Source organism: Neopsephotus bourkii, unplaced genomic scaffold (genome assembly GCF_033783945.1).
Source record: "Neopsephotus bourkii isolate Nb327-2 ecotype Australia unplaced genomic scaffold, CSIRO-AGI_Nbou_v1 NB_741, whole genome shotgun sequence".
Lineage (NCBI taxonomy): Eukaryota > Metazoa > Chordata > Aves > Psittaciformes > Psittacidae > Neopsephotus > Neopsephotus bourkii.
Window position 1 is genome coordinate 2,861,306 of NW_026901239.1, and position 27,064 is coordinate 2,888,369.

Below are 27,064 nucleotides of genomic sequence, written 5' to 3' on the forward strand. Positions count from 1 at the left end.
TGCCGGAAAAGGTCAGGGAGTGGTTATAGGGCAGGGAGGATGGGTATAGCTGGAGGGAGGGAGGATGGTGCACACCCCTCTGGGAAATGTGGCCTCGGGAGGTGGTTTCCAGGATGCGGGTAGGAAGAGAGCTGAAACCCAAGGGAAGCTGCTCATGGGGCGCTGTGCACCATAAAAAGGATGGCACCTCAGGAGACAGGCAGCAAGAGGGGCCAACTCCTGAAGTGCACAGAACCAAAGCCAGCAAGAAGGTGTCAAGATGACAGAATCTAATCCCTCTGTCATCGATGAGCTTCCAGAAGAGCAAGAATTCAGTCTGTACCCCCACCAAACTGCTCTGGCACAGGTCTGGCATGGCGCAGCTCCCTTCCAGCCTCCAGGTAAAACTGGTCCCTGACTTCGGTGAAAATCATACAACCAGACTTGGAATCCAGGACAACTTTCTTTATTGCTACCAGAAGGCTTTCATCAGTACGAAGGCTCCAGATACAATACCTTCCTCAGGGCTGTGGAGAGAGCTTACAATTGGGATGGGTCATTCTCAGAAACAGAGGTGCAACATTGAAAACACATAATTTTAAAGGTTGTACTCTTGGTTAGAAGTTACATGAACACAAAACTTGAGGGTTAGGGTCTTTGCTTTTGGGTTTGTGGCTGGTAATGACGCGCCTTTCAAACCTGGGGTGTACAGAGCTGCCCCAGCACCTCACCCAGCTGGGCTGGTCACACACCAAGCTTACAAACACACGTGGGGAAAAACACCGCACAATTAAAGGCTGATGCTTGATGTAGAATGAAAATCCACACAGAACGCAAGGTTCCTTGGTGCAAACAAGGGAAAAATACCATTTTTGTTCAAGTGATGCAAATTCCATAAACTGCTTTCTGTGTTGCAAAACGCTGAAGTCTCTGTGCAAGGCACAGAGCCCCGTCGCTGGCTGCCCTAGTGCTCTTCACACTCCTGGGATTATTCCTGAAGTACGGAGCAGCCTGCACGTGTTGTTTTTCTCTTGTTCCTGACTAACCTTTAGTTGAAATCCAGTTTTAAAATAGTTTAGTTACATTTAAACACCAAAGTGCTAGCAAAACAAGAAGGGTCTTTTTCTTCAGAAAGGAAAAGGAAGGGTGATGTGGAGGTCAGGTGGTACAGGACATCATGCACAGGACTACCTGAGAATTAAAGGAGGAACAAGCAAAAAAGAGCGAGGAGCAGATGGAAACGGACCAGAGAGATGTTGTCTGGGAAAACAGATCAGCTCTGCAGGAGTGATGGGAGCTCTGGGATGTGGAGAATGGGTTACAGGACACAGGAGCGGAAAAACAGTGGAAGTGGAACTGACAACACTAGAAAGGAACAATTTTCTCTACTTTTTTTGTTTGGTTTTTGGGTCTTTTTTTAGATTTTTTATTCTTTTTTGAGTTTTTAAGTGCTTAAATAGTGGAACTATAATTAGCCGCACAAGAAAAAAAAATCAGAAAAGGGTTAGGATTTTTCTTTCTGGGTTTTTTTTTGGCTCCCTTCAGTCCAGCCTGAGAAGGTATGGCCCCTTCTCCTCCCACCGAGCAGACAAGAGGCCAGGTTCTGCACTCTTCTGTGGTGGAGCAGGTGGTGTGCGCTCCCAGCTACATCACAGACACTGGCTGTAAAGGGGGACAAGGGGAAACGTTGCCCTCCTGCCTCGAGACATCAGCGCCACAAACAGAGCCCATGTTTTCCAGAGCCACTACCTCCGGAGCAACGTCTTCATTGTAGAGACGCTTGATCCCATCATAGAAGTCGTCCACTTCCATCTCTTCCACTTTACGCTTGGCAGAGGCTTGTTTGCAGCTGCTGGGAGCTGGCAGATGCTGGTAGAGTGCAGCTGTACCTGTGACTGGCACTTCTGGTCTGCGGTTGTCCTTGGAGAAACCTGGCCCTGGGACAGAGGAGGGCTGGCATGGGAACACTCCTCTGTTACAGGTCACAAGGGTATGCTGGAGGGGACTGTAGACATATACAGGATTGGGCAGCAGAGAAGACTGCAGGGTGGAAAGGTGATGTGCCACGAGCTCCCGGCAGTGGATCAGCTGTGAGCTATCCATCTAGAGAGGGAAGACAACAAAGGAACCAGCACTGTGGGATCACTGCTATGGACAGGGGAGGCTGTCAGCCAGGGCAGAGCTCAGGCTTGGAGCACACTGCCCACCCCAGCACCTCACTTCTCAATACAGTGGGTGAAGGCAAAAGTAAGTAGTAGAGGACCAAAAAGACCCCCAACATGATGACTTTGTAAGATCAACTCCCCCTCCTGCCTAAACCTCATGAGAATAGTGTGGGGGGGGGGGGGAACCTTTCGGATATTAAAAGGTTTCACTGCATATTTTCAGCAACTTTTCTCTTTCCAGTACTTGCTGGACCACCACACATGCTTAGAATCAACTAAGAGGAGTTATGTAGGATTTTTTCCCCTGTGTGTTATTTGCTCCCTGGTGCAAGGCATGCAGCTCCTCCTTTGTCACCAACTGGATGCAGTCAAGCTCAGGACTTTGTGGAACTATCTCAACAAGCCCTTCAGGCTGAAGCACAGCTATCCCCACAGAAGCAGCCAGAGATGGTCTTGAGGGATCCGAAAGCCCCAATGGTTGGATCCCTGGGGTTCTAAGCCAGGCGCAGCCCCCGGTCCCTCCCTGCTGTGATGTGTGGTGCCAGCACCCCCTCACCTGTGCTTTCTGGAGCAGCTCGATGATGAGAGCCAGCCAGTCGGGGAGCAGCTTCTCCAGCTCCAGGCTGACAATGGCCAGCGCCAGCATAGAGCCCTTGAACTGCAGCAGCTGGTAACAGGCCATGCAGTGCAGCAGCTGCTTGGTGAGTGCCGCCACATGCTGAGAGGGACTCAGCTTGGGCAAGATGGTCAGTAGCTGAGGCCTGTTGGACACCGCAACTGCGTGGAACTGAGGGGGAAAACAAGCATGTGAGGCAGCTGGTGTCACCAACAGGCAACCCCACAGGCCAAGCTGGGGCAGATCTCATGAGCCACATGCGATACATTTTGGACATACAAGGATCCTCCAGCTTAACCTTCAAGGCCATTTCCACACCATAGAAAACACACTAATGCATTGAACCCATCAAGAGCTCGGTGCAGCCTCTCCGGTTGGGACCTGCCATCACACACACCCATCTGCCTGGAGACAGGGCTTCCCAGGGCTCTGCAAAAGGCTCTCCCCTTCCACCCTTCTCTGACTACACAGGTTTGGCATTTCAGGTGTCCTAGAAAAAACTCCTTCTCAGTCAAGCAGCTAGGAGGAAATTCAGCAGAGAACCTGAGGACGCTCCTTGCCTTTGTCTTGTCTCACCCATGAACCTGGTTCTCTGGCAGTGTGCTTCAGCAGCAGGCATATGTGCTTCCTCCATGTTGGGCTTAGGGCTTTCCTGCTGCCTGGCATTTAGCTTTGAGAAAAGCTATTAGAAGTTAAGACTTAGGTGCAAGGTTTTCAGAAACTGAGTCCTGGTATGTACCTTAACATGCCTTAATATAGGCCAAGTGGTCAGATGGCAGGTCTGCACTTTGGAAATGGCACACAAAGTGTTAAAAGTCTCTTCTGGAATTCTCTGGCAAGGCTTTTTCTGTCAGAAACTACTTGTATGAAAGAATTCTGAACACATCCCGAGATCTGTGTTCTGGTTGTGTTGAGGTACCTCCCAAATCATTACACTGACCAGCACCAGAATGAATGTAAATAGCCCCTTACTTGTTCTTACTTACAATATGAAGGAAATCCAGTGGTGTTGCCATGTGAAGATCCCAGTTCAGTTTATCCAGGATAATCTTCTCCATTCTGCGAATTTCAGCTGGAGAACAACCACAAAAGCTATCCCGAGCCAAAACCTTCAGTACTGGAATCCTCTGCAAAAGCCAATGCAAAGGAAGAAGCGAGAGAACCACTCAATCACACAAAATGCTTCGTTCCTGTCCTGGCAAGTGCCAGGCACTGTGTGCAAGCAAAGGCAGAACTGGAGGAGCATGCATTCAGACAATACTAAGACAGTAAGAGCAGAAAAATTACCTCATCTTCCTCAATGGTCTTTGCAGCGAGAAAGAAGCAGCTGATTGCAATACAGTTCAAGTACTTCGGACGGGCCTATAGTACAGAACAGCAGAGAAGTTATGAATATGATATGAAAAGCACATGTAACCCCTTCTGGTGGGACAACCTGAGCCCCACGGTCTGGCTGCCCATGCAGCGCATCCTGGATCAGCAGGCTGACCTCCAGCAACAATCCATGCTCCATGACGTTAGGAACAGGAATCTGCTGGCCTTGTGATGGTAACTGGCACCCACTGATGTGCAGCGCTGGAGTGGAAAAAGCTTGCTTTGAGTGAGAAATAGGAGGAGAAAATCAGAAGGGCCAGACTGTCACTTGCCATAAAAGCGTCAGCTATTAGTGCTGCCGGGGGTCAGGCACAGAATGGAAAGTAAGAGAAGATAAGAGAATTAAAGCCTCTTTCTTTGCCTAGAGAAGTATAAAACACCCATAAAAATCACCACTTGGGTAACTTCATATTGCAGTTGTCAAAACTGTGGCACATGGATTATCAGGACAGATGGTCTCTTCTACAGGGAGTTGTTTTAGGCAAAGCAAATGAAATTTGGAGGAGAAAGAGCGATTTTTTATTTTTTTTTCATGGGCATCAAAACCTCCTTTCCCAGGCCTTGACTGGGGGTGAGGTGGGAAGCAGGACACATGGGCTGGAGGTGTTCAGCCAGTCCCTGTGACGGACCAGCCACATAGCCTCTGCACCCAATAGCCTACGGGCAATCCTTCCTCTCCTGCTCATGTTAGGAGATGCTGAAAGCAAAGGTAAGTGAAAATCCTGCACTTCCTGTGAGCATCTACTTGGTGCCTGACCTGTTGCCATGATTTATTCCTGCTTGGTAAACTTTAGCAGATGCAGCAGAGCTATGGGGTGGTGGAGGGGTGAGATGCTACATGTTACACTCACTCATGCAAACAGCTGTCAAGGAATCCAGAACAGTGTTTCCAGAAAGCAACAGAAGAACACGGGACAGTGTTGAAGCTGAACATCTTTACCTACATTCAGCCCCAGTTACTTAAAAAGGACCATGCTGTGCCTAGAGCTTTGGCTTGCCAGTGTTATTTAAACTTAAATACACATAAAGAATCCACACTTGGGGGTGGCAGTTGTGTCTGCACGCATCTGCTTGTGGATCCAGGAGTCACTGAAAGCAAGGAGAACAATGCTCACCCAGACGGAATACCTTTCTCCATTGCTGCTTGCTGCCTGAAGCACCCAGCAGACTCCCTGCTCATATTCTTACACTTTCTTTGTGATTCCTTGGCTGCTGCAAAGTACTGAAAGAAAGACTGTACTCGAGGGCATTGGATGTTGAGGGGTTTAAATCTATTTCCCATCTCAGTCTTTCACTAAATCAGATACTTTACCATCTTAAAAATAAAATTTCCATGGCTTGCAACTAAAACATCAGTATTTAGTATTAGTATTTAAAGGGTATGTTGATGTGTTCCAGCATCTTGTGTTCCAGCAAATTAAGTCACACTGCAATGTAAGTGCACAGGCTGAGAAAACCTGCTGCTGAGACCTCTTAAGCTCTGCTGCTTACCTGACAGTGTTGGTGATGAGACTAGAGAAATACAGGTGAGACTAAGGACTGGCACGGGACATACCTGAGCAAACATGGCAAGAAGTAATGCAACCCAAACCCTGACGACAACCAGAGGTTGGCGATTCTGGGTCAATCCCATTTGTTCAGTCACTTGCATGCATGTGAAACAGCCCCAGATCACCACATCTAACCCACTTTTATGGTGGACTTGAGAGGGACAGGAGAGCAGCAGATACCAGCTGTAGCAGCCTTAAACCCAAATGGCCATATACATTCTTCATTCCCAGCAGGAGTGACAGTCTATCACTTTGATGGTTTGCACCCATGCTTGCTCATCTCTCTCCTTCACATCTCCTGAGTTGACATCAGCCTTAAGCTATTAGTCTGTAGTGAATGACTCCCCCAAAAAAGAGCCCCCTCTGGCAGGATCTGCTTCCCCCGTTTTTTAATGTTGTTTTTAATTTCCTCTCCCAGCACTGGCACACTTGCTAGGCCCAGGCCTGTCTTCAAGCATTTCTTTGTTTCGTCCAGCCAGTTTATCACTGCCAGGTGCTCCCAGCAATTCAGGGTGCTACATATGAGATGAAATGCAGTTAAAAACACCAGAGGAATTCAGAGGTGGGCAGGGACTTCCCATGACTTCTCTGTCAGAGGGCACTGAGCCTGGGTTTCTAACTGCAGGTATTTCCCTTAGCTTTATGAGTCAATTTAGGTTAAGGTAGAGGCCATTCTCTTTTCACCTAAGCCGTAACCTCTATGCAGCCTCTTTTTCTGATGGCTTAAAGGAATAGGTAAGGTGCTGAACTCAACATTCAAACCAGGTTTGAGTGAGCTGAGGAGGAACAGTGCTGCTTTTCTCTTGGGTTAATGTGCAGTTAAACTAATGAGCTGCATTACATGAAGGAAATAGGCCTAACAAAGGACGTAAAGAGGGAAAATACTCTTGGCAGGTGAAAAGCACTGGGTCAGATCCCCAAGCACTGCCTGTTCCCACTGAAGCAATGGCTGCTTTCACCAGGTGAAAAATTACTATGGAAAGAATCTTTCTCCAAAAGATCCAGGTGGCAGCATGTGCTGCCAGTTCCACAACCTGAAATTAAGCTCCTACACGTGTGAGAAGGGAAGAGGATGTGAGGGCAGAGGGGGAAGTGAGCATTTCCGTATAGCCACACCAGAAGGACTGAATACAGAAATAGCAGAGTGGATGGTATAAATCTGTTCCAGTTCATGTATCTGCAAATATTTACCTTTACTGCAGCTAAAAACCTGTCCAAAAGGCTGATGGCCAGGGCGAGCGTTTCTGGATAAAGGTGGAATTGGTACTTGAGCTTGGCCAGCCACTGAATGACCTCATCCCTCTGCTTTGGAGAAATGGCTACATCCTGCTGAAGAGAAAAACCATTCTTACACAAAGGCTCAGCAAGTCAGAAAAGACCAAATGTTTTACCTCCACAGGAGTTTTCCAAAGGCTCCTTTAGAAAGTGGGGGAGTTGGCCAGCCTGAATCACCACTTTGTCCTTGCAGTTACTTCCCCCATCTCAAGCACTTTGTGCTGGAAAAGACAACTTTCCTTGCATCACTCAGAAATTTCACTGTATGCTGGGGAAAAGAGGAAGGATGTCTTGTAGTTTCTGCAGCTTAGCACAAAGAGACTTGTTATTATTTTTAGCCTCCTTAGGACTACGTTGATACACGGACATGCCTGGCTTGAGCAAACCCAGATGAGCTGGAGGAGACAGGCGGGTACTCAGCTCCTGACAAACACAAGAGGGGAGGGACCAACCTCATGTTTTGGGAACTAAGATTTATTTTTCCTTCATATTACAGGGATATTTTAAGCTCAGTGTATGTTAAAAGAAGAAACTTCCAAACAGCTTCCAAAAGATCTTCTGCAGTACAGTTAACTGTGCCCTGGGTTTGCAAAGCAGGTACAATTTCACCTCAAAATGTTTGTTGGGGTTTGGCTGGGTTTTTTTTATAACTTTTTGGCTTACCACTGACCTGTTTGCACAATAGCTGAATTTCAACCACACATACATACTGGCATAAAATCTTTCTCTCTGAATTCCTGAAGAAATATTTACAGCTTTAGAAGACCCCTTCCCTCCAAGCAAGCAAATGTCTGGTCTCACTTCTATGGATAATAATTGGGGTGATTATCAAGGATGTGTCCAGAAGTGAGTGGTGAAACCAAACACATTTCTTCTGCCATGCTTGGGGCCTGTGCTCTTTTGGCTACTGCTGAGATGGGTTTGAGAGAAAGAAATGGAATGAGCAGTTACTATGGAAAAGCAAGGTGAGGGCTTGTGCAAACACCCATCACTGCTGGGCTGGGCTGTAGCTGTCCTCCCAGGAACAACATGGAGGGGGGGAAAAGCAGAACTGCAGAAAATAAAACCACCCAATACTGAAGTAAAATGAGAACTTCAGGCTACACCCATCACCAAAGGCCCATGGTACGGGCCTTATAGAGACAGTAATGGGCTTTGCCACACGTCTACTACCCCAGAGCCAAGAACACACGTGCAAGCAGAATTCTGTTGGCAGAACTGTCATCACAGTCAGGCCTCCACAAGGACACCAGCTTCACACCTTTGGTTGCTACTCAGTGTGATGTCTATACTCTGTGCTCAGCTTCCTCACTGGTACTGAGCACCACCACATGAGAATGAAGAGGGGGGACAGTAGCAGAGCTTAAGCACTGGGCCGAATTCTGGGCTCTGTGGCAGTGGGGAACAAAATCCTGCCTTGTTTTCCCTTCTGAATGCCTGACTGCATCTGGTTTGAATTTTCTCTATTCCAAGAAATAATGATACCTTCCAAAATTATTATTGCAATGTAAGGGTGAAATCTGAGCCCCTCCCCCACCCCACCCCCCCCCCGGGCAGGACACCCACTCTCTGCAGACATCACACTCATTCCCAAAATGCTAGTTAAGCATATACTGGGAGTGTATAATGAATGCACCACACAGCAATAAGGGATTTATTGACTGCTCTGCTAAGAACATCTCCTGAACAGTGGGACAAGAACCGAGAGTTTATCTGGGGAGGAAAAAAAGGCAATGCTGTGTGAAATCTTGGCCATGCTTCTCCTGGGTCAAAGTGAGGCCTGCGCAGCTGAACAGAAAACCAGGCAGAGAAAGGAGGAGTGGTAGTTAAAATGAAGTTCCTTGTTGCTTTATTCACTGCACCCATTTTCAAACAGGAGACAAAGCCAAACTAAAGGGCTGATAACCCCAGCTAGGTTTGGACAATGTGGACTTTAAAAGGTTTCAAGCAGCTTAAAGGATTATTTTGGGAATCCAGTATCTGGGGGAATCCAGTACCAGCTAAAAGCCAACCTCAAACCAGCCCATCACACAGAATGAACTTGACTTTAAAAACCTGCCTCTGGCTCTTAAATCACCAGCCTGCAGGGGGGCATTTTTCTCATCCCCTTCCATTGCTGCCAAATCCCAGCAGAAATGGTCATGACAGACCGGACAGAGTCTGTCATGGCTCAACCTTGTTTACCCTGTGCCTGCCAAAGCAAAAGGTTAGGACTCCCCCTAAAAACAGCATGGGCGGGAAGGGTGAGATTGTTTTACTGTGCTGCCTTCAGTCCTCCCAAGATCTGTCCTTCTATCTTCTCACCCTTTATGGGCAGAGTTTCAGACTCGGGAGGTAACTTTAAATGGCAACGCCGTAACAGAAAGACTAGCAATGGCACGCTCAGGCCCTGGTAACAACTGTCCCTTCCATGTGACAAAAAAATGGTGTTTAATCTAAACCACTGAAAAACAACAGTGTGTCTAATCAAGACAGAAAATCAAAACAAACAGAACAGGCCACCCCCACCCCTCAAACACCATGATCCTCTAACTGCAAAGTAAACTCACATCTAGGTGTACAGCTTCAAAATAAAATCTGGCTTCTTACATCATCCCAGCAACACAAGTAAGAAAGGCAGCACAATACAACTAATGAAGCAGTGAGGTCACTGTTCTTTAGTTATATAAAATTGAAAGCAAAACCGAGACAGCACAGTGGCTGAAAGCAAGAAAGTCCCTTTGGGCTGGAAGGCAGAAATTCCCCTGTGTCGTGGAGGTACCTTCCTGTCTGCCTCCTTCCTGTCTGCCTGTGGTCAGCTCTTTTGTTTTGTCACCTCAAATCCACCTTTGCAGAACTTCACCCCTGGGGTGGCAGAGTGCACTAGCCTAGCATGACAACTTTAACTAGGGAAAATTAAACCACACCCAGCAACTGCTGCTCCTTTCCTTCCCCTCCATCCTGCTTAGTCCTGTAGGGCACCTGCACAGAATAACAACAGAAGAGGTTTCCCAGCTCTTTTCCTGTCTTCCACCTGCAGAGTACACAAACACCACCAGTTGTCAGGAGACTCAACCTTGAGACTTTTAGAAAGTGCACTCCAGAAAAAATGTCACCTGTGAACTCAATCCTGATTCAATTTTATTGCTGCCTAATCTAGGAAAAACACCTGACCTGGCAATTTTTTTTTCTTTACTGTCTGCTGTCCCTCTCTCTCCTGTTTTTGTTTCTGCCTAGTCCTGTGGGCTCCAAGGGGTGACCTTTATCAGGCTGGGAGGCTTCCGGGAAGACAGATGACTGAGTGGCAAAGCAGAAAAGCTGGGTGTATTCGCTTCACAAGGTTGTACAGAACTGTAAGGTCAGTCCCCGATTCGCCCACAGGATAAGACAGGCACCAGAAGGTTAAAACACCAACACAAGGTCTTCCAGTGGAAGAACGGGAAATAAACTGAGGTCTCCTGGTTTCTCAGAAGAAACAGAGAACAATGAGAAGACCCAAACAGCCAGAACAGGCAAAGGAGGAGAGACTACTTAAGCAACACTCTGTTTCTGTAACAAAATAAAAGCAAGGCCTCAGTTTACACACCTGTCTGCTGCAAAGTTACTTGGTAACATGCAATAGTCAAACTTTGACCAGTATTTACTGCTTGCTTTCTCAAGCCTTAGTCACATGAAGGCTTCTGAATGCCACCTGGATACTGTATAACCAAAGGGGGGGGGGGGGGGAATGGAAGGAAAACATGAAGACCAAATACATTCAGCAGCCCTGGAAGGGTTCCAGACTCAGCCCACCTATTATTTCAGACTGAAAAGCCCCTGTGAGATCTGGCATTGATACACTGTGAACACTCAAGAGCCAGTGGTCTACATTTAGAGGAGAGAAACTAAAAGAAATATACATGCCAGTAGGAAATGGGAGTTATCAGACGAAAGTAATACTAACAGAAACATCACCTACATTACATTATCAGGGCAAACATTCCCAACAGAATCTGTATCTTGTACTAAAAACGTAGTCTTCCTGTTTCTGTAACTATGAGTTTCTTTCTTCCTTTCAAAGACTTCAACTCTGATACATATTTAGAAACTGAATTTGTTCCAAACATGGAAACCAAAAATGACTCCTAGACTCATAGAGTCAAAACTTAAAGTTTACTCCCAAAAACTAGTTAGTGGTACCTCCAATCTGAGCATTAGACTTTTGTAGTTGTACTCCCATTTTCTCATTTGCAAAGCAGATGACTTGATTAAAACCCTTTCTGCAGTCAGTCTACCTTTGTAGCAAGAAATGGAAAGTTACACATGCTGCAGGCTGCCAGATCTGATACACAGAACGATGCAGATTTCCTGACTGTCATGGAAAATAAACAACAGTTTCATACAAGTGAGGTTTTAGGCTACTGCAGCTGTTTGCAGAAGCAGGCAGTAGATGATAAGGGATATCACACCAAATGGGATAATGCCACACTAAACATCCATGACTGCCACACTGCCAAAATAAGCGCTGTGGAAGTTGGGGAACATAGCTGGAAAAGTTGGGTGTCACGAATGGAGGCACAGAGGGAAATACGTGACTAAAGATGCATGACGGCATGAAGAGCCAGGATCTCCTCAGAGCATACAGCTGTGTTTATGTTCTCTTTTAAATCTGACCTTCACACGTTACACATTTCAATCCAATTTCATGATTATTTCCTGCTAGAAGATGTTTAACAGTATCGCATTCTAGCTGATAAAAGTCAATGTCTGAACTGACACGTAGGAAAATGTAAAGGAAAAGGTTACAAAGACAACAGTTTTGGGGGTGAGAATTCCAGGAGCAGAAACTCCTGTCTCCTCCTTGGAGACAGGAAACACTACAAAGCACACACCTCAGCGATCTAAGCGTAGGGGAGGAAGGGAAGAAGAGATCCTTCATCACCACGATGTAACTGAACACTACAAGGACAAATCTGGTATTTCCCCAGGCCAGACTCGAGACTGCTGTTGAGCACAAACTTTACACCAGCTTTAGCCATGAGGCTGTTTCCATACTTGATCCTCCTCTGACTTACCACAGCAGGCCACAGTTGCCTCCTTGGTTTCATACTCAGCAGACCACCAAAAGTCCTGTTAACTTCTCTTGAGTGTTTACCACCGAGGTGCTGCAAACCTCAGACACAATGACACTGAGATCCCCTCAAGGTCCCTGCCAGCAGGACAACTGCCCTTCACCACAGACAGGGGGAAGGGTCCTTCTGCTGCAGTGACAACCTGAATGTGGCACAGGCAGGGAACCTTATCTTCAAAGGGCAAGGGAGGGATTCCTGGGAAGGCTCAGGTGGTGGTTTCCAAGCCACCAAAATCCACCTCACCAAGGCAAAACCGCAAGAGCCTTGTCTCTGTGAAGTCTTTGCACACGATTCTGGTTTGGTTACACACTGTGAGTCCCTAACCTATCTTGTTATACTGTAATCCTATCTCCCTACATTATAATCACTAAGCCAGCATGGAATAACAGGCTGGTTTACTACAAACCGGGGTCTCAAATTGTACGTGCCTCAAGTTAGCCACAGGCACAACATACTTAACACCTCTGACAACCAGGTCACTTATTTGTAAACCTAAATGTGGGTTAACAAAACCAATACTGAGCCCCTTAAAAACTTATTTGTTCCTGTACAACAGCAATTTCTCTTTCTCCAGACAGAAAACAGACCCACAACACTGATTAGCTTTGACAACAGCTGACAGGCTTGTATCAAGAACAGCAAGGCTGGTTCTGAGTCCATCAGTGTGGTGATTTCTGCCCAGGCCAACACCCAAGTAGCAGAAACTGTCACAACCAACCTCATATTTCACATTTTGTTTTGAATAAAACTCTGTGGATTTTTGATGTTATTAGTGAACTCAGTCCAAGAAAATGAAGCTGCTTTTAAGAACTACTGCACAGTTGGTGCCCGCTTGAGATGTATGCTAATTATCCACACAATTTGTAAAACAAGTTTAATTAAGACAATGTATGTACATGCTTTCACAAGCAACAGCAGAGATCGAACAAGATACGGTATGCGTTCTGTACCCCTGATGGCAGGCATGTCCCTGAAACACAAAAGTAACCGCTTACTTCACAGCCTCATTTCCCAGGTCTCAAGCAGGTGACTTCTCATGCAAGAGCTTCAGCTATTCATATAAGAAGACAACAGAGGATGGCCTCATGCCTTTACTAAGATGAATGATGTGAAAAAGAGACATTACCTGATTGGGCTGAATTTTCGGCACATGTGCTTTCCACATTTGAGCTTCCCTAGAGATTGCCGTCTCCAGAAGGAGAGACAACCTCTGGCTCTCCAGGGGTCCTGAAAACTTCATGGTAACCCTTGGATTCACCTGCCACCCAGCTGGATACAGCTACCTGCAAAACCAAAGACAGCCTGGTGAAACACTGAACACAAAAAAGCACTAAAGCTGCAAGAAATGGAACCGTGATTGGGAACTTGGCAAACCTACCGAAGGAAACCCAAACCCAGACTGAATTCAGATGAAGCTGAGCCAAAATGGTCCACAGCTCTCCAACACCTATGTGAGCTCAAGAGTCCTGCCACTTTGAGGTTTTCTGGTTCTCTGTTACATAGGTAATTAGGCAAGACCTCTCCTGCTTTAACAACAATAAAAAATTGGGGTGTTTCATGAAAAATACCTGACAAGAGGGAGGAGTGTCTGACAAATATAAAGGGGATTTCAATAAGACCTGTTTCACCTGCAATGGAAATGTACCAGGGAGTTCAAGAAGGCTCCTCTTGTATCTAATCCAAAAATATGACAGATCCACAAAACTTGAGGGCACAGCTCTGATTTTAGATAGGAAATGTGTTTTCTGAAAAAGTGACAAAACCCCTGACAGCCTTTGAAGAACGTAACTGACATGACAGGAAACTTGTAAAGCAACAGATTCTACCACCTGCTTTCAAATGGAGAAGACTATCTGATCGAAATTTTATTCTAATTGTTCTAATACCATCTACCAGTGCCCTGGCCACAGATTCCATACCAGTACCAAATCACTTAGGCAAAACAATTCAGCCTGAAGGGTAAATCCATGGGAAAGTTATTTAAACTTTCAGTTCCTTCTGTGGGCTCTTGTGAAACCCACAGCAGGTGGATATGGGCCAAATGCTAACTAGGCAATCTGAGAAAGACCAGTTTGTTAATACAAAAGTTTGTGCTGGATTTACAGGAAATAAGGGGACAGAACCAGAGAAAATAAACCAAAATCACAGTGAAAACAATCAGTTTATTATAAATAATAGCAGCAGCTCTGAACAAGCTCAGAGTGCTTTCAGAGTTAAGGGAAACTGTAAAACAAGTATTTATCAATTTACAGCAGTTTTTAATGGGCACAGTTCACACAGGACCTGCATGAGGCACAAAACCACACTCAAGTCCCACTTAGAGACAAGCAGGTTGTAAGTGGCAAGTAAAAGCCAGGCCTCTCAGTCCTGAACAAAAAACCCTTTTATATTATTTTTTTATAAAACAAATGCTTCTCTATGAACATAGGAGAGGCCATACTGGCATGGCATACCCCTATACAAGGTTTCCAGCCTTGTAATGACTCAAGGTGATTTGGGCCATATACAGATTTCTCCAGCTGGAGGAAACACCTTGGATTCAGAATTCCTGAACCGGCCCAAAATGCTCTTCAGTGTCTCAAAAATACTTCCCATCAGCCTCCAAATGGCTAATTGAGTATCACCATGGACTGAAAAATCCCTATTAGAAGTTCCTCACTTGACAAGAGAGGGACTCTGCCTGGGAAGAGGGCACATTACAGTCATCTGAACCATGGCTACTCATTTCTGCATCTTTTTTAAACCTCGGGGCGATCCTCATGTCATTCATACCACTTTAAATGGGACTGATGCACATTCACAGCCTTCCCCCCGCCCAAGATCATTCACTCAGGGGCTTAATTAGCATCTCATTATCCTCCCACCAGACACAGGTTTCCCTGTGGGCTGGACTGGCTCCCAAAGGCCAGATGCCCCACCGTTTCCAGATCCATCAGTGCTTTCAAAGGAGGTGTATAGCCCTGGGAAAGGAGGACTGCAGTGCTGAGGGCTGCACCCCTGCACTGATGGAGAAAAGCAGTTCAAATTGCAGGCGCAGGTGAAATAATTCTGTTCCCTCCACCATGTGGGGGGGATCATCCAGCAAACAGTGGTTGAGCTGAGCATAGCCTTCACGCCTTGCCACTCAGGGGCCCCAGAAAAGAGGTTTGTTTCTCCAGACCTGTGCGCAGCAAAACATGGGTGATTTTTAGATTTATTTTTTATTTATTTATTATTTATTCGAGCCTGCAGACTGCCAGTTGCTACATACCATGTGAAAGACATGTCTGGTCATCTTAGGACCAGACCCAAAGCTCAACCAAGCTAGTAGAGACCAAAGCCAGGGAGCAGAGCTGAGCTCCAAGAGCCAGGAGACAGCGAGCTCCTCTCCCCATGCTTGTCAGAAAGAAAGCAATAGCTATATTTAGCCTGACCACGTCTATTAATATGAAATATTGATGGTCCTTTCTTGGTTTTGCAGGAAAGAGAGAGTAATTAGCCACCCCTCAAATCACTGGAGAAAACACATGAAAAATTTCAGGCTGAAGCAAGCATCCTCACACACATTTTTCTTCTGTTGTGACTGACAAACTTTCCCACTGTATTTACAACACAAATGGGTTTCATAGGCCTCTGGGCCCAGAAAAGATATTTTTCTTACCCTGGTGACTTTTTAGGTTGGCCTGGTACTGACTTGACAGGTCAGTAGCCCCTGCAGAGAGCCCTGGAGCACCCTAACATACCAGTGGCCCTGCAAGGGACATTTTTAGCAAGCGATGATGACAACTGTTCTGAGTTGCCAAGGGGAAAGGAGAGGGAAAAATAACTTTTCCTTTCTGAACTGGGGAGGTGGTTCAATGAGGGCTGAGGCATAATAACCTTTATAAGGAAAAAAAGAAGGGGAATGACGTGCTTGAAAGCTTCCCTTGCAGCAACAGTGGTGCGCAGACTTTTCCAGCACCAAAAGCATGCCAGGCATCACACCAAGCACCCCGAGGGCTGAAACCAGTTTGCATCTAAATTTACATAGCTCTTAATCAGATAAATGCACATCAACAGCTTCCTAAAATCCAGCACTTGGAAGTCAGCTGATGACTGTGGAGAGACCAAACTCTCTTCTCTCTGTTCAGATGGAGAGAGATGGTAAAACTCGAGCACAGTGGAAAAGCAATGTCCAATAGTTGGAAAGTTAGTAAATGAGAAGTGAGCCAAGTCAACATGTTGGCTTTTTGTTGACATCTGAGCAAGGTCACAAGCTGCACGTTGGATCCTGCTTTGAAATTACAATCAGAACTTTGGTGTGAGGTTTTCACTTGTGAAAGGCATTAAACATCACCTGCTTATTCATTAATAATACCCCCACTCAGTCCATAAAATGTAACCCATTTCATAAAGATCTCTCTTTTTGATCGGAGCTTATAACTAACTTTACTTAAACAGGTACTTTCAACTTTCCCTAGAGAAGTTTTACACTGTTGAATGCTGCAGGGTACAGTTTTCAAAAGCAGTTTCATGTTTGCAATAGCAGCAGACAGCTACCAAGCCTTTTTGCTTGGGGGGTGTGTGCAAAATAGTCTATTTTTTAATGGGGGGGGGGGGGGTTGGCTTTGTAATCATTTGAACTGACAATAAAAAGTGTCTGTGCTGACAAAAGATGTGTTACAGGAATTATCCACACGCTCCTAAAACAGTTGCTGATTTTCCCCTGCCATCCCGATTTTGTGCACAAGCCCAGGTGGGTATCCTGAACAAGAGGGCAATCCCAATACAGCTTAACCACCACACACATTTCTGCAGACCTTTTAAGTATTTTCAGCTTTAGCAAGCAATAATACAATCTTAACAGATGACCTGAAAGCAGACTTTTCTGGGTGGGGGAAGCAGGCAAAGAAGGAAGAGAGGAAGGAGACTGAATTCCTCAGAGCTCCAGCCAACCATCTGTGATTTCACATGATCAAAACGTATTTTGCACTGCTAGAAGAAACTAAGTGCAAATTGTGATTAAAGATTTCAAAGCTGGGGGTGGGGGGGCAGGGAGGTGGGGGGGGTAGGCAGAGAAGGGGGAAGAGGAGAATGGGGATGGATGTGAATTTTAGTAGCTGGGGCTTTCTCTTTGCTTAACTCTTTCCTCACCCCACATCAGTAAAGTAGTCAGGAAATCTATGCCATTTCTATGTAGGAAATACCTACAGTGGTGCTGCTTCCATCTGAGAAGAAAAAAACCAGCAGGCATCAACCGCTTCTACAATTTTGCATCATGTCTGTACCACATAATAGCTTTAAGAGGATATTTCTGTAGTTTAGAGAGTATAATCTCCCATGGGTGCCTCATTACTGGAGATCAGTATCTACCTTTCTGTCTTTTCAACCTGCCAAAGCAAAGCCTGATGTGATAGCTATTAAATGGAGGACCAGCAAGAGTTAAAATCAACTGGTTTTAGTTGTAGAGACTAAATCTTTCTGCAGCCTATTACTGGAAATAACTTGCCAGAGTTGTGAGGCAGTATATGAATGACATTTCCGAAGTGAAATGACTGGAAAAAAAAAGATGTTTGGGAATATAATTTCAAATTGCATCATCTAAATAAGCACATGTATTTGAAGCAATAAACTTACTTCAGTGGAATGAATACTAATACACACTAAACCAAGAATGCATTCCCCCATGAGAAATGCATTAGTATCGAACATAAACATGCCACAGGTACGTGTGTGATATTGCACCTTTAACAAGCAGCGTGTTTGCTTTGTGTATAAGCCAGCCCACAGACCTAAACTTGGAAAGAGGTAATTTTATTCAGGCTGGAGAATGAAGAGGGCCCTTGCCACTCGTCTGTGTGACTCACCCCCAGCTAACTCCCACAACCTGCTACAAAGGCAAGTCTGTGAGATATTTTGGCAGCATCACTCAAAGAGGCTCATGTACATCACACACTTGCCACTTCTCCTCCTCCAACCAGATTTTTTCCCAGGAGTGCAAATAAAGTTGACCTCATTTTAGTGCCCATTTTCCAAAGTGAAGGATTTTTCCAAACATTTTAAAGAAGCCTGCCGGTTAAAGACATGGGTCTGCAACTGCAAAACAAGAAGGCAGAATGATGTTTTGATGGGAGGGAAGGAAGGTGGTTTTGAGTCTCTTTTAGAGCAGAGAAATCCCAGGGTCTATTCAACAGCAGGAGCCCCCTGGAGAGGCCTGGACCAGCAGCAGTGCACTCTTCTCAACATCATCTTGTTTCTATTCTGTTCAAAAAGCAAAGCTCAGACGGAATTTGTGACAGCACCATGAACACTCTGAGGCTGGTAAAGCAATGTGATAGAAAATATAAAAACAGTTTCTGTGCTTCATGGTATTCCCTAAGGGCTGCAAAAAAATAAATCAATAAAACAGGTGGAATAATTCAGGGAAAGACAAAAAAAAAAAAAAAAAAGCCCACATGAGGACATTTTTAGATAGGAGGGAAGGTGCCATAGAGCCACTGGTGATGGCAGTGGTATAAAGCTGCTGTCTGACACCTGTCACTCAGGGGGGGTTCTGCACATTCAAGCCAGAGCTGTTCTTTTTTTTACAGCAACCACCACTTTGGAAAATTTATGCCTGCTGCCCATCCTGCTCTCTCCTACACCCAGGGACCACAAATGAGGGTAGTTCTAGAAAGCTCTGCAGTATTTCATTCACCAAACCTCTCCTGGTTGAAACCGGGGCTTTGCTATTTAAGAGAAGCTTAAATGACATGTTCCGAAGCAGGGACTTGTAAAAAACAAGGTAGAAGATGAACTCCTAACTTTCAGACAATGTCACCATTCTTCTTCCCTCCTGGTGTGTTTCCAAACCCATGCCTGCCCTACCCCCTTGTCTCTGGCTGGAAATGCCAGAGGAGGTTTGCATTTCCTTGCTGTCTCTGGCAACAGCCAAGATCAGTCCATCCAAGCAGCATTTGCCCAGGAAGGCCTCTGGTCCCTAGCAGGGCTTAAATTTTCCATGCCACAGCTCAGGAGTGATGCAAATGAGCTGTTTCAATCCCAGCTTTGAGGCAGCATGTGGCAGCATACCAAGTAAACTGTGGATAAAAAGGTAAACTCAGAATCCAGCCCTAGGAGACCAGCTCCAGCTGCACAATGTATGTGTTTGATGCAGAGATGAAACTCAGTATAATTTAATGAGTTCTGCTTCGAGATTCTTGTTTATTTGAACCTAAATATCAAAGGGGAAGTTATTAACTGATGGAGGCTGTTTGCTTGCATGGATTAAACTAAGCAAAACCAAGCCCCTTGCAAACCAAAACCCCTCTATGCCTTTTTATGAACACTTGCAAAAGAAATGCCTACATTTTATACTCTTTCAACACACATCATCTGGCTCCTGATATGCATGCAAGATGCCTCCTGAAGATGTGAACTCTTCACGTTTATTAAGATCACCCAAGGCATCTGAGATAACATTCTGGTAGGAACAGACCCTGCCAGTAGTCTGCACACAGCTCTCAATGTGCAAAATCACCGTGCTGGCAAGTCAGGAACTGATTGTGTGCGCTGGGTTATCACATCAAGGGTAGGCAGCCCTTGGATGGAACAATTTGCAGTCATATGCCAAAAAGATGGTGCCACCTCCTTGTTCAGAACTGAAGCATGAGACAGATATAAAGCAATGATGACTGAGTGTTTGCTGCTTCCAACCTAAATAATGGGGAAATACAAGAAGGCAATGGCTGAGCCCTGTACCAAACTCTGTACACTGCTGGCAAAGGAGTGAGCAGAGCTCCCTGAAGTGACCAATAAATGTTTGTGCAGCAGTTTCTGGGTTCTGCCTGGGGACCTTCTGGATCTTCTGGGGACAAGGTCCAGGATCATTGAGGAACCTCTGGGAACCCTGCAAGAAACTTGAGGAAGCTGCTGCAGCTAAGAGAACAAGGTACTGGGAACCACAAGACCATGTGCCTGAGGGAGTTCTAGCAGCTTCTAACAAGCATGATCAGCTGCCCTTGATCCTGGATGCAGCTGCCTCCTAATTAGGGAGGGTCAAGCATCCCTTAGTCAGTGCTTGGTTGAGGTTTATGTAAGAGCCAGGCCCAAGGTACCATCAGACTCAGTTTTTGGAGGAGGCTGGGCTGAGTTGGGACTCAGAAGGGTTTGTTCCTGTGTAAGTGGTCTCAGATACGGTGGTAGCATACTATGGGGCAGTTTCCCAGCAGATGCTGAAGCAGCTGCCCCTGCAGGGTTAGAGGTTTTGGTGCTGACAGAACTCTGGATGATGGGCTGGAGGGAGTGCCCAGGGCTTCTCTCAGAGACTGGGACAAATGGCCCTCTGGGCTGCAGGAGGTATGTTATCTTAGAAGAACGGTAGTGCCAAGTGAAGGAGTTACAGGAGGAAATAGGTGTGCAGCATCACAGAAGTTTTTCTGGGAGAAAGACAGGACCTTCTCTAGGACTCAGCAGCCTGATGAGCCTCAGGTTCCCTTTGCAATAGAGAAGCAGGTGATGTCCACCCCATCCCATCAAGGTAAGTGAAACCTTTGGAGAAGAAGGGAAGCAGGCTATTTCTGGCCTTAGAAGGAAAGAAAACCCTGCCCCACCTAGGGCTTTATAACTACAGAACAGGCTAACCATACTACTTCTAGAGGAGCCAGATGTGTCTTTAAGCTACCCGACACTAAACCACCCTATGAGGTACCATTATGGGGAAATCCTCCCAAACCCTTCCTGGGAAGTGTGTTGGAGTGCTGCTCTTAAGTTCACATACGCTTATGAACACAGTGTAGGGCATAAACATGGTGAAAGACCTGTGTGAAGCTGAAAGACTATAGGTTTGTTGGAATCACATGTGGTGGGATGGCTCCCATGACTTCCAGTGTTGCAGTGGAGGGCTAAAGGCTCTAGGAAGATGACATGCTGCGAAGGGGACAGTGGAGCTTCCTTTGATATGAGAGAACAGCTGTAATGTGTGGAGATTTGTGTGGATTCATGTTGAGCCAACTGAGAGCACGTGGGTGAGGCTTAAAGAGAAAACAGATAAGGATGACACTTGTGGGTGGATAATCAAGTGGATGAGGCCTTCTACAGTCAGCTGGAAGATGCCTCGTATTTGCAGATGCTGGCCCTCATGAGGGACTCCAATTACCCTGATGTAAGTAGGAGGAACAACACAGCAAAGCATAAGCAACCCAGAAAGTTTTTTGAGTACACTGATGACACCTGCCTGATAGAGAAGCTAAAGAGATGTTTTGGTGAACCTCATACCCTCCTGCAAGGAGGGGTTTGTGGGGTATGTGAAAGTCAAAGGTTGTCTTGGCTGAGGTGACTATGGGATAGTGGAGTTCAGGATTCCAAGGGCAAGGAGGAAGGTAAGAAGCAAGCTCACAACCCTCAACTTTACGTGAGCAGATTCTGGACTCTTCAAACATATGCTTGGAAAAGTCCCGCAGGGCAAGGCCCTGAAGGAAAAGGGTCTCAAATGCTGGTTATTGTTCAAGGATCATCACCATATGGCTGTGGAGTCTCCATCCTTAGAGATACTGAAAAGGTGTCACAACATGGTACAGGGCAACTGGTTTTGGGTGTCCCCTGTGCTTGAGCAGAGGGGGTTGGACATCAGAGGTCCCTTCCAGCCTCAACTACTCTCTGGTCTCAAGGGCTTTAGGCTTGCACAGTTGTGAGGGCTCAGCTGTTTGCTCAGAGCAGCTCATCAGTTCTTGAGGCAGCAAATGGGGCGGGGGGGAGGGAATAATGACCAAACCTGGCATTATGTAATGTCTCACTGCTGATCTCCTAAAAGCAACACATGGAGAATATGATTCACTTCCCCCATCACCCACAGGGCTTGGTGTAAATCGATGGTAAAGAGACGGAAGTTGCTCTGAGGAAAACAAAGATCACAAAGTATGAATGAGCAGTAATTTCATAAAACAGGGCCAAAGGCCTGCAAGCTCATAAAGATGAACTCTCTACATGCAAGGGCCAACAGGCATTCGGATTCTAAATCATCAAGCACCACCTTCTGAGTAATATAATCCCCTGAAACCAAGTAAATGCAATGTCTCTATGGGCAAAGGCACAGAAACAGGCTTCAGCAATGGTTCTCTTTGTCTTTCGGCAGTAGTTGGTCATTAACATAAATGAACAGCAATAAAACCAAACAAGTTTATACCCAGTTCAACACCCACATCCAAAAAACATGTTACTACAATGGGTTGATTCCTCTTGACACCAACAAAAAAGAATGATCTGAAAGCCTAAATGCTCACCAAGCACTTTGCAGATTCTGACTGGCTTCAGGGTAAATTATCAGTGATTACCGCTAACATCAGGATACAGTGTAAGGCACTAAAAAGAGACAATTATGAGGAATTACCTGCTATTGAAACAACAGATCAATTATGAGGTACAGCATAGTAGCTGCAGAGCAGCATTCTTAGGCTCTGAGGGTACTGTCTCCTCTTTCTCATCAACTAGAGAGAACCCACATTTATAAAGCTTAATTATCCTCCAGGAGCTGTTGCTTACTGACTAATTAGCCTCTTGTTGAAACAATATGGAAAAGATGGTAATTCCAATTGTCTGCAAAACCAGCATGGCACAGACGTGGTCCTGGCTCTTCCCTAAATGCTGGTCTCTCCTGCCCAGCAAGTATAAATGTAACAGCCTTGATAGCCTGCTCCGGAAAACCTAAGAACAGTCCTCAGCCTAAAATAAACCTATGGAAGGAAACTCTGGGAGGTGCAGGGGGCTGATAAAGAGAGAACAGTATATGTGAGTTAGCATGTAGGGACAGCTGGAGTTCTCCTTCCGCTGCTTCCACTTGTGCAAAGCCACCCTTTTCTCCTATCAGTGCAAGTACGGACACATTTGCAGTACTTTCGTAAGTGGAGACTAAGCTGCATTTGCTGGTCATGTTAGTACAGCAGCTGCATGGCAGCAGTTAAACCCCAAGATTTACTGTCAAAATTGTTAGGAAGGTAAAGGTTGAAGTCTTTGGGAGCCAAGTTCTTGGCTGACAGATCACTGTAGTCAAGAGCCACCCCAGCTGAGAAACAGGATCTTGCTGCATATGGCAAAATACCACCAAAAAGGTGCAAAAGCCTGCCTCTGGCAAATGGGTTCATCCAGCACCTCCCATCATCCTGGTAAAGAAAATATTTGATGTCTGGGCTGATGAGCAAAATGGAGTATCTGCAGTAACATGTTGTTCATGAGTGAGCTTTTAAATGAGTTTACTGCACAGCAAGTGCAAATACCCATTCTGGTTAATAAATTGGTGTTGGTAATACTTGCAGTTTGCAAACACACAGGAAGGGAACATTTCAGACCATGTGTGCTTCATGCTGGGATGTGAGACACCTGAGATTTTCCTTCCACCTCGATGACTTCACCTTCTGGTTTTGGCATGTGAAAATAGATATTGCTGTATACTGAATTATCAAAGCAACTAATCTCTATTCTCATTGAACCAACATTCCCCTTGAAATCCACCTTCTTGATGGAAATCTGTCTGCGTTTCCTGCTGCTTCATCAGGGTAGCCTCGTGTCAACTACTTGGGTTTGTACCTCCTGTAGTGCCACAAAGTCATAGGAGCAAAGGGAGACAGCCAGTTTGCTCCTGGACAGGTTAGCTCTGGATGCCTATTTTCAGGCGAGGTCCTTCAGGTCTCTCAACCATATTTCACTCAGTCTGGAAACAGAAGTCTTCTCCTTTACTCACATTTTGCTTGGACAACAGAGTCAAAGGGTGACCACCATGTGGTGGTCAGAATATGATGTCTAGCTTTCCTGCTGCAGGCTATGGAGCAGTGTGAAATAAACAGTAAATTGTGTGTTTATCCATCCACCCAGGTCAGACAGATAATTTACATCACCACGACAGCTGCACCAAATCTTATTCCCTAAAAAAAGTGTCATGTAAAAACAGAAAGATTAAACACATGAATGTAAACGCTTCCAAAAAGCCACTTCAGCATGAGGTCAAGCTTACTGTTTAACCAGTGCATTGCTGCAGGTGTGCAAAGTAAAGCACCTTCCACACAGGCCCTGGGGAATGGCAAGCTGCAGCACACGAACGCTGCTCATGTTCTCATTTGTTGCCTGCATGATGTAAGGTAAGAATTAGGTGAGCCTAGAAAAGCTGAGAAGGGAAAACGTAAGAGAGAGGGGAGATGCTCAAAGCTGTAAAAAGCTGAACACTTGGGTTCACTTACTGCTTGAAAAGTTTCTCCTACAGCAATGGTACAAGCAAAAGTAGCAGAATCGAACAGCCTTGTACTGAGACGGAAGTATATTTAAACTGAAATGTCTGCAAATATTATTATCACAATCTGAAAATAGAAAAATAACATATTTTAGGAAGTAAATGATCAAAGTGTTAATTTAAGATGGCAGACAGATAGCCCTGGTTGCTGTGTTGTCCTGGAAAAACAGATCCCGACACCTGACTTATCCATTCCTTCAGACAAAGCCATCCCAAGGCCTCTAGGTCGTAGAGATATGGACCACTGAGTTAAAGCAGTATCTGAAGCAACCCAAACTGCCCTCTACCAGCTGGCTGTGCAGAAGAGCCCAGAAGGGAGGGCTGCACTGCCTTAATGTGCCACACAGCTGGCCTGGGAATCTGGCAGGGCCACAATGGGATCCCTTTGACCAGGGTCCTGTGAAGCTCAGGCTGCTCTCTCCAAGTAGCCTGCACCCAGCAAACTTTGGGCTGCATTGAAGCCTGTCAGTGCCCTCAAGTGTGTCCAGGAATGGATGCTGACAGCAAGACCGGAGCAGAAATGCCCTGTGGGAAAGCTGCTCTGCCCATCAACAGCAGTTTTCATCAACACTGGCTGCAGCCCCATGACACCCTGAATGTGAAACAGTGGGAGATACCAGCCCCAGCTGGCGCCCACCAAGCCAGACCTTTTGTAGAGAGGATCCTGATTGAGCGAGGCTGTTTTCATGCAGTGACAAAAAGACAGAGGCAATCTCAGAGTACTTTAAAATAAAGACCTGGAGTAAACAAAGCACAGGACTTGGTAAGAATACAGAACAGATGCAGTGAAAGAGGCATCTAAGATCAGTTCTCCCATGTCAAACTCTACACAAGCTCTTAAATCAGGGTGAAGGATAATCAGAAGTACATATATATATATATATATATAAATATACACACATGATGTGAAAGTTCAATTCCTGCTGGGGAAAAGCAGAAAGATCAGCTTCCCGCATCCCACACCAAAGTCTGTGCAAGCACAAATGAGAGCGAGTGGTCCTCCAGCTCTCCAACCCAGCAAAACTACTTTAAAACAAAACCTGAATCATTTGCAGGATCTAAAACCAAACCCTTGACACAACGAAAAGATGATGTGATTTGCTTTTTGAGAGACAAACTACTCCCTAACCTCACCTTGTAAAACCTGGGCTGTACATGTGACCCCCCAGGTTTAAATTTGGGTTAAATATTTAATGAAAATAACTCCTCCGTGTACAGGATCTTGCAGCACACCATGGAAATAATGTTTTGGGAGAGTGCAGATGCTGGTGCTGAAAAGTTCTTTAAAAGTCAGGCTGGAAACAGTCTGCCTTCTAGCGCCCTGAAGAGTGGGAAAACGGAGGATCGATTCTTTTTCCTTCCTTCACAAGGTGGAAAGGGGAGGATGAGGGAACAGTTTGTTCTGTGTTCAAGTTTGCAGCAGGATTTTTTTGCAAGTCTGCTTTATACTACTCGCATGAAACAACCGGCGGTAACCTCGTTCCTCTAATTCCTAATTTCCCCTTTGGCGATAGATTTATCGAACACAACGCCACTCTTCTTTCACGGAAACTTCTTCCACGGCAGATGGGGAAGGCAGAGAGGGATTTACAATCTCTGCGAGCCAAGTGCACGAAGACGAGAGAACAAAACAACTAACGGCGTGCGCCGGGAAGAGCTACCGGTGACCAGGAGTCACACTGATGGGGAGGGGAGAGCACGACGGTCACTGCACACCCGCGGGCAACACATACACAATGCACAGCTCGTGCAACGCACACACGCCTTGCACGCACTTGCGCGCTGCACATACACACAACGGTGCCTTACAAGCCCGATCCCGCAACGGGGACCCCCAGTCTGCCCCCCCCCCTTCGCTCCCGCCCCGCGGCTCACCTCCCCTGCGCGACGGCGGGGTGCCCGGCGGGGCCCGGCCATCAGCACCCCATGATGGGGCGACGGCGGCAGGGCTCCTCCGCGGCGCTTCAGCACCGTGCGGGCCCCATGTCCGGGGCGGCGGCGGCGGCGGCGGCCGGCGGGCTCATGTCGCCATGGCAGGGCCTCGGCGACGGGGGGAGGAAGAGAGAGGCGGGCCGCCGCCGCCGCCGCGCGGGAGGGGAAGGGAAAGGGGGGTTAAAATAAAATAAAATCAAAATTAAAAGGGAAGGGGGGGGAAGCGAGAGGCAGCCCGCAGCCAGCCGCTTCCCGGGGGGAGCAGGGGAAGGAAAGAAGGGCCGGCGGGGCCGCCTACCCTCAGCCCATCCCCGCCTCCAGCTTCAGCACCACTGGGCGGGAGGGTGGCGCCCGATGGCGGTGCGCTCCGTTCGGACCCCCCCAGTCCCCATGCACTGTTCTCCGCCGCCCGCGGACGGGGAGGGGGGAGGGGAGGAAAGCGGAGGGGACTCTCTTCCCTCGGGCCGTACGGCGGAAGGATCACGCGGAGGTAGCACCGCAAGAAGCTGTGCTACGACCCGCTTGCGCGGCTAGGGTGCGGGTTGCGGTCCCCGTACGGTTCTGGAGGGGTGCTGAGGGGGTTCCAGCGGAGGGATTCCAGTGTCTCCCAGGCCCAAGCGCCAGTGTGGCGGAGCCGTGGAGCCGTGCCGGGCTGGTGGCTGCTGTCATTGCCGCGCTGGAAAGCCCTTTACCCTGCTAGCGGGGGTTGAGGGCTTGGGACACCCGTCTGCCCCTTCTAGCAGCCCCCGATTCGAGAGAGGCTTAAATTAGCCCCTCTCAGTGACACTGGCAGCAGGCAGGTGAAAGCTTTAAAGTTTCGTTTAAAACACTTTAAAGCAAAGGCGTTTGTTTCCAGACAACTCTTTGTG

At 46.6% G+C, this 27,064-nt stretch overlaps 1 protein-coding gene across 3 annotated transcripts; it reads right to left on the reverse strand.

Moving 5' to 3' along the window:
- Nucleotides 1-429: 429 nt before the first annotated feature.
- On the reverse strand, nt 430-26,474 carry CCNI (cyclin I). 3 transcript variants are annotated; one of them, XM_061354705.1, is made up of 7 exons: nt 26,139-26,460; nt 13,176-13,332; nt 6,876-7,010; nt 4,048-4,122; nt 3,747-3,887; nt 2,701-2,931; nt 430-2,082 (listed from the first exon to the last, which is right to left on the reverse strand). In XM_061354705.1, exons 2-7 carry the CDS (start codon nt 13,287-13,289, stop codon nt 1,624-1,626), a joined length of 1,155 nt encoding a protein of 384 aa, XP_061210689.1. In that variant the 5' UTR covers nt 13,290-13,332; nt 26,139-26,460; the 3' UTR covers nt 430-1,623. The 3 variants fall into 3 exon arrangements, with proteins under 3 accessions (XP_061210689.1, XP_061210688.1, XP_061210690.1); XM_061354704.1 differs by having other exon boundaries at nt 6,876-7,013; nt 26,139-26,459; XM_061354706.1 differs by lacking the exon at nt 2,701-2,931 and having other exon boundaries at nt 6,876-7,013; nt 26,139-26,474.
- Nucleotides 26,475-27,064: the final 590 nt, after the last annotated feature.

Bases quoted from the DNA above. Each gene is read 5' to 3' on its own strand.
- CCNI (XM_061354704.1), bottom strand. From the start codon at position 13,289: ATGAAGTTTTCAGGACCCCTGGAGAGCCAGAGGTTGTCTCTCCTTCTG. The intron at 4,123-6,875 runs GTAAATATTTGC...TCTGTACTATAG, and splicing joins GGTTTTTAGCTGCAGTAAAG to GCCCGTCCGAAGTACTTGAA. The intron at 2,083-2,700 runs GTGAGGGGGTGC...TTCCCTCTCTAG, and splicing joins AGCTGCTCCAGAAAGCACAG to ATGGATAGCTCACAGCTGAT.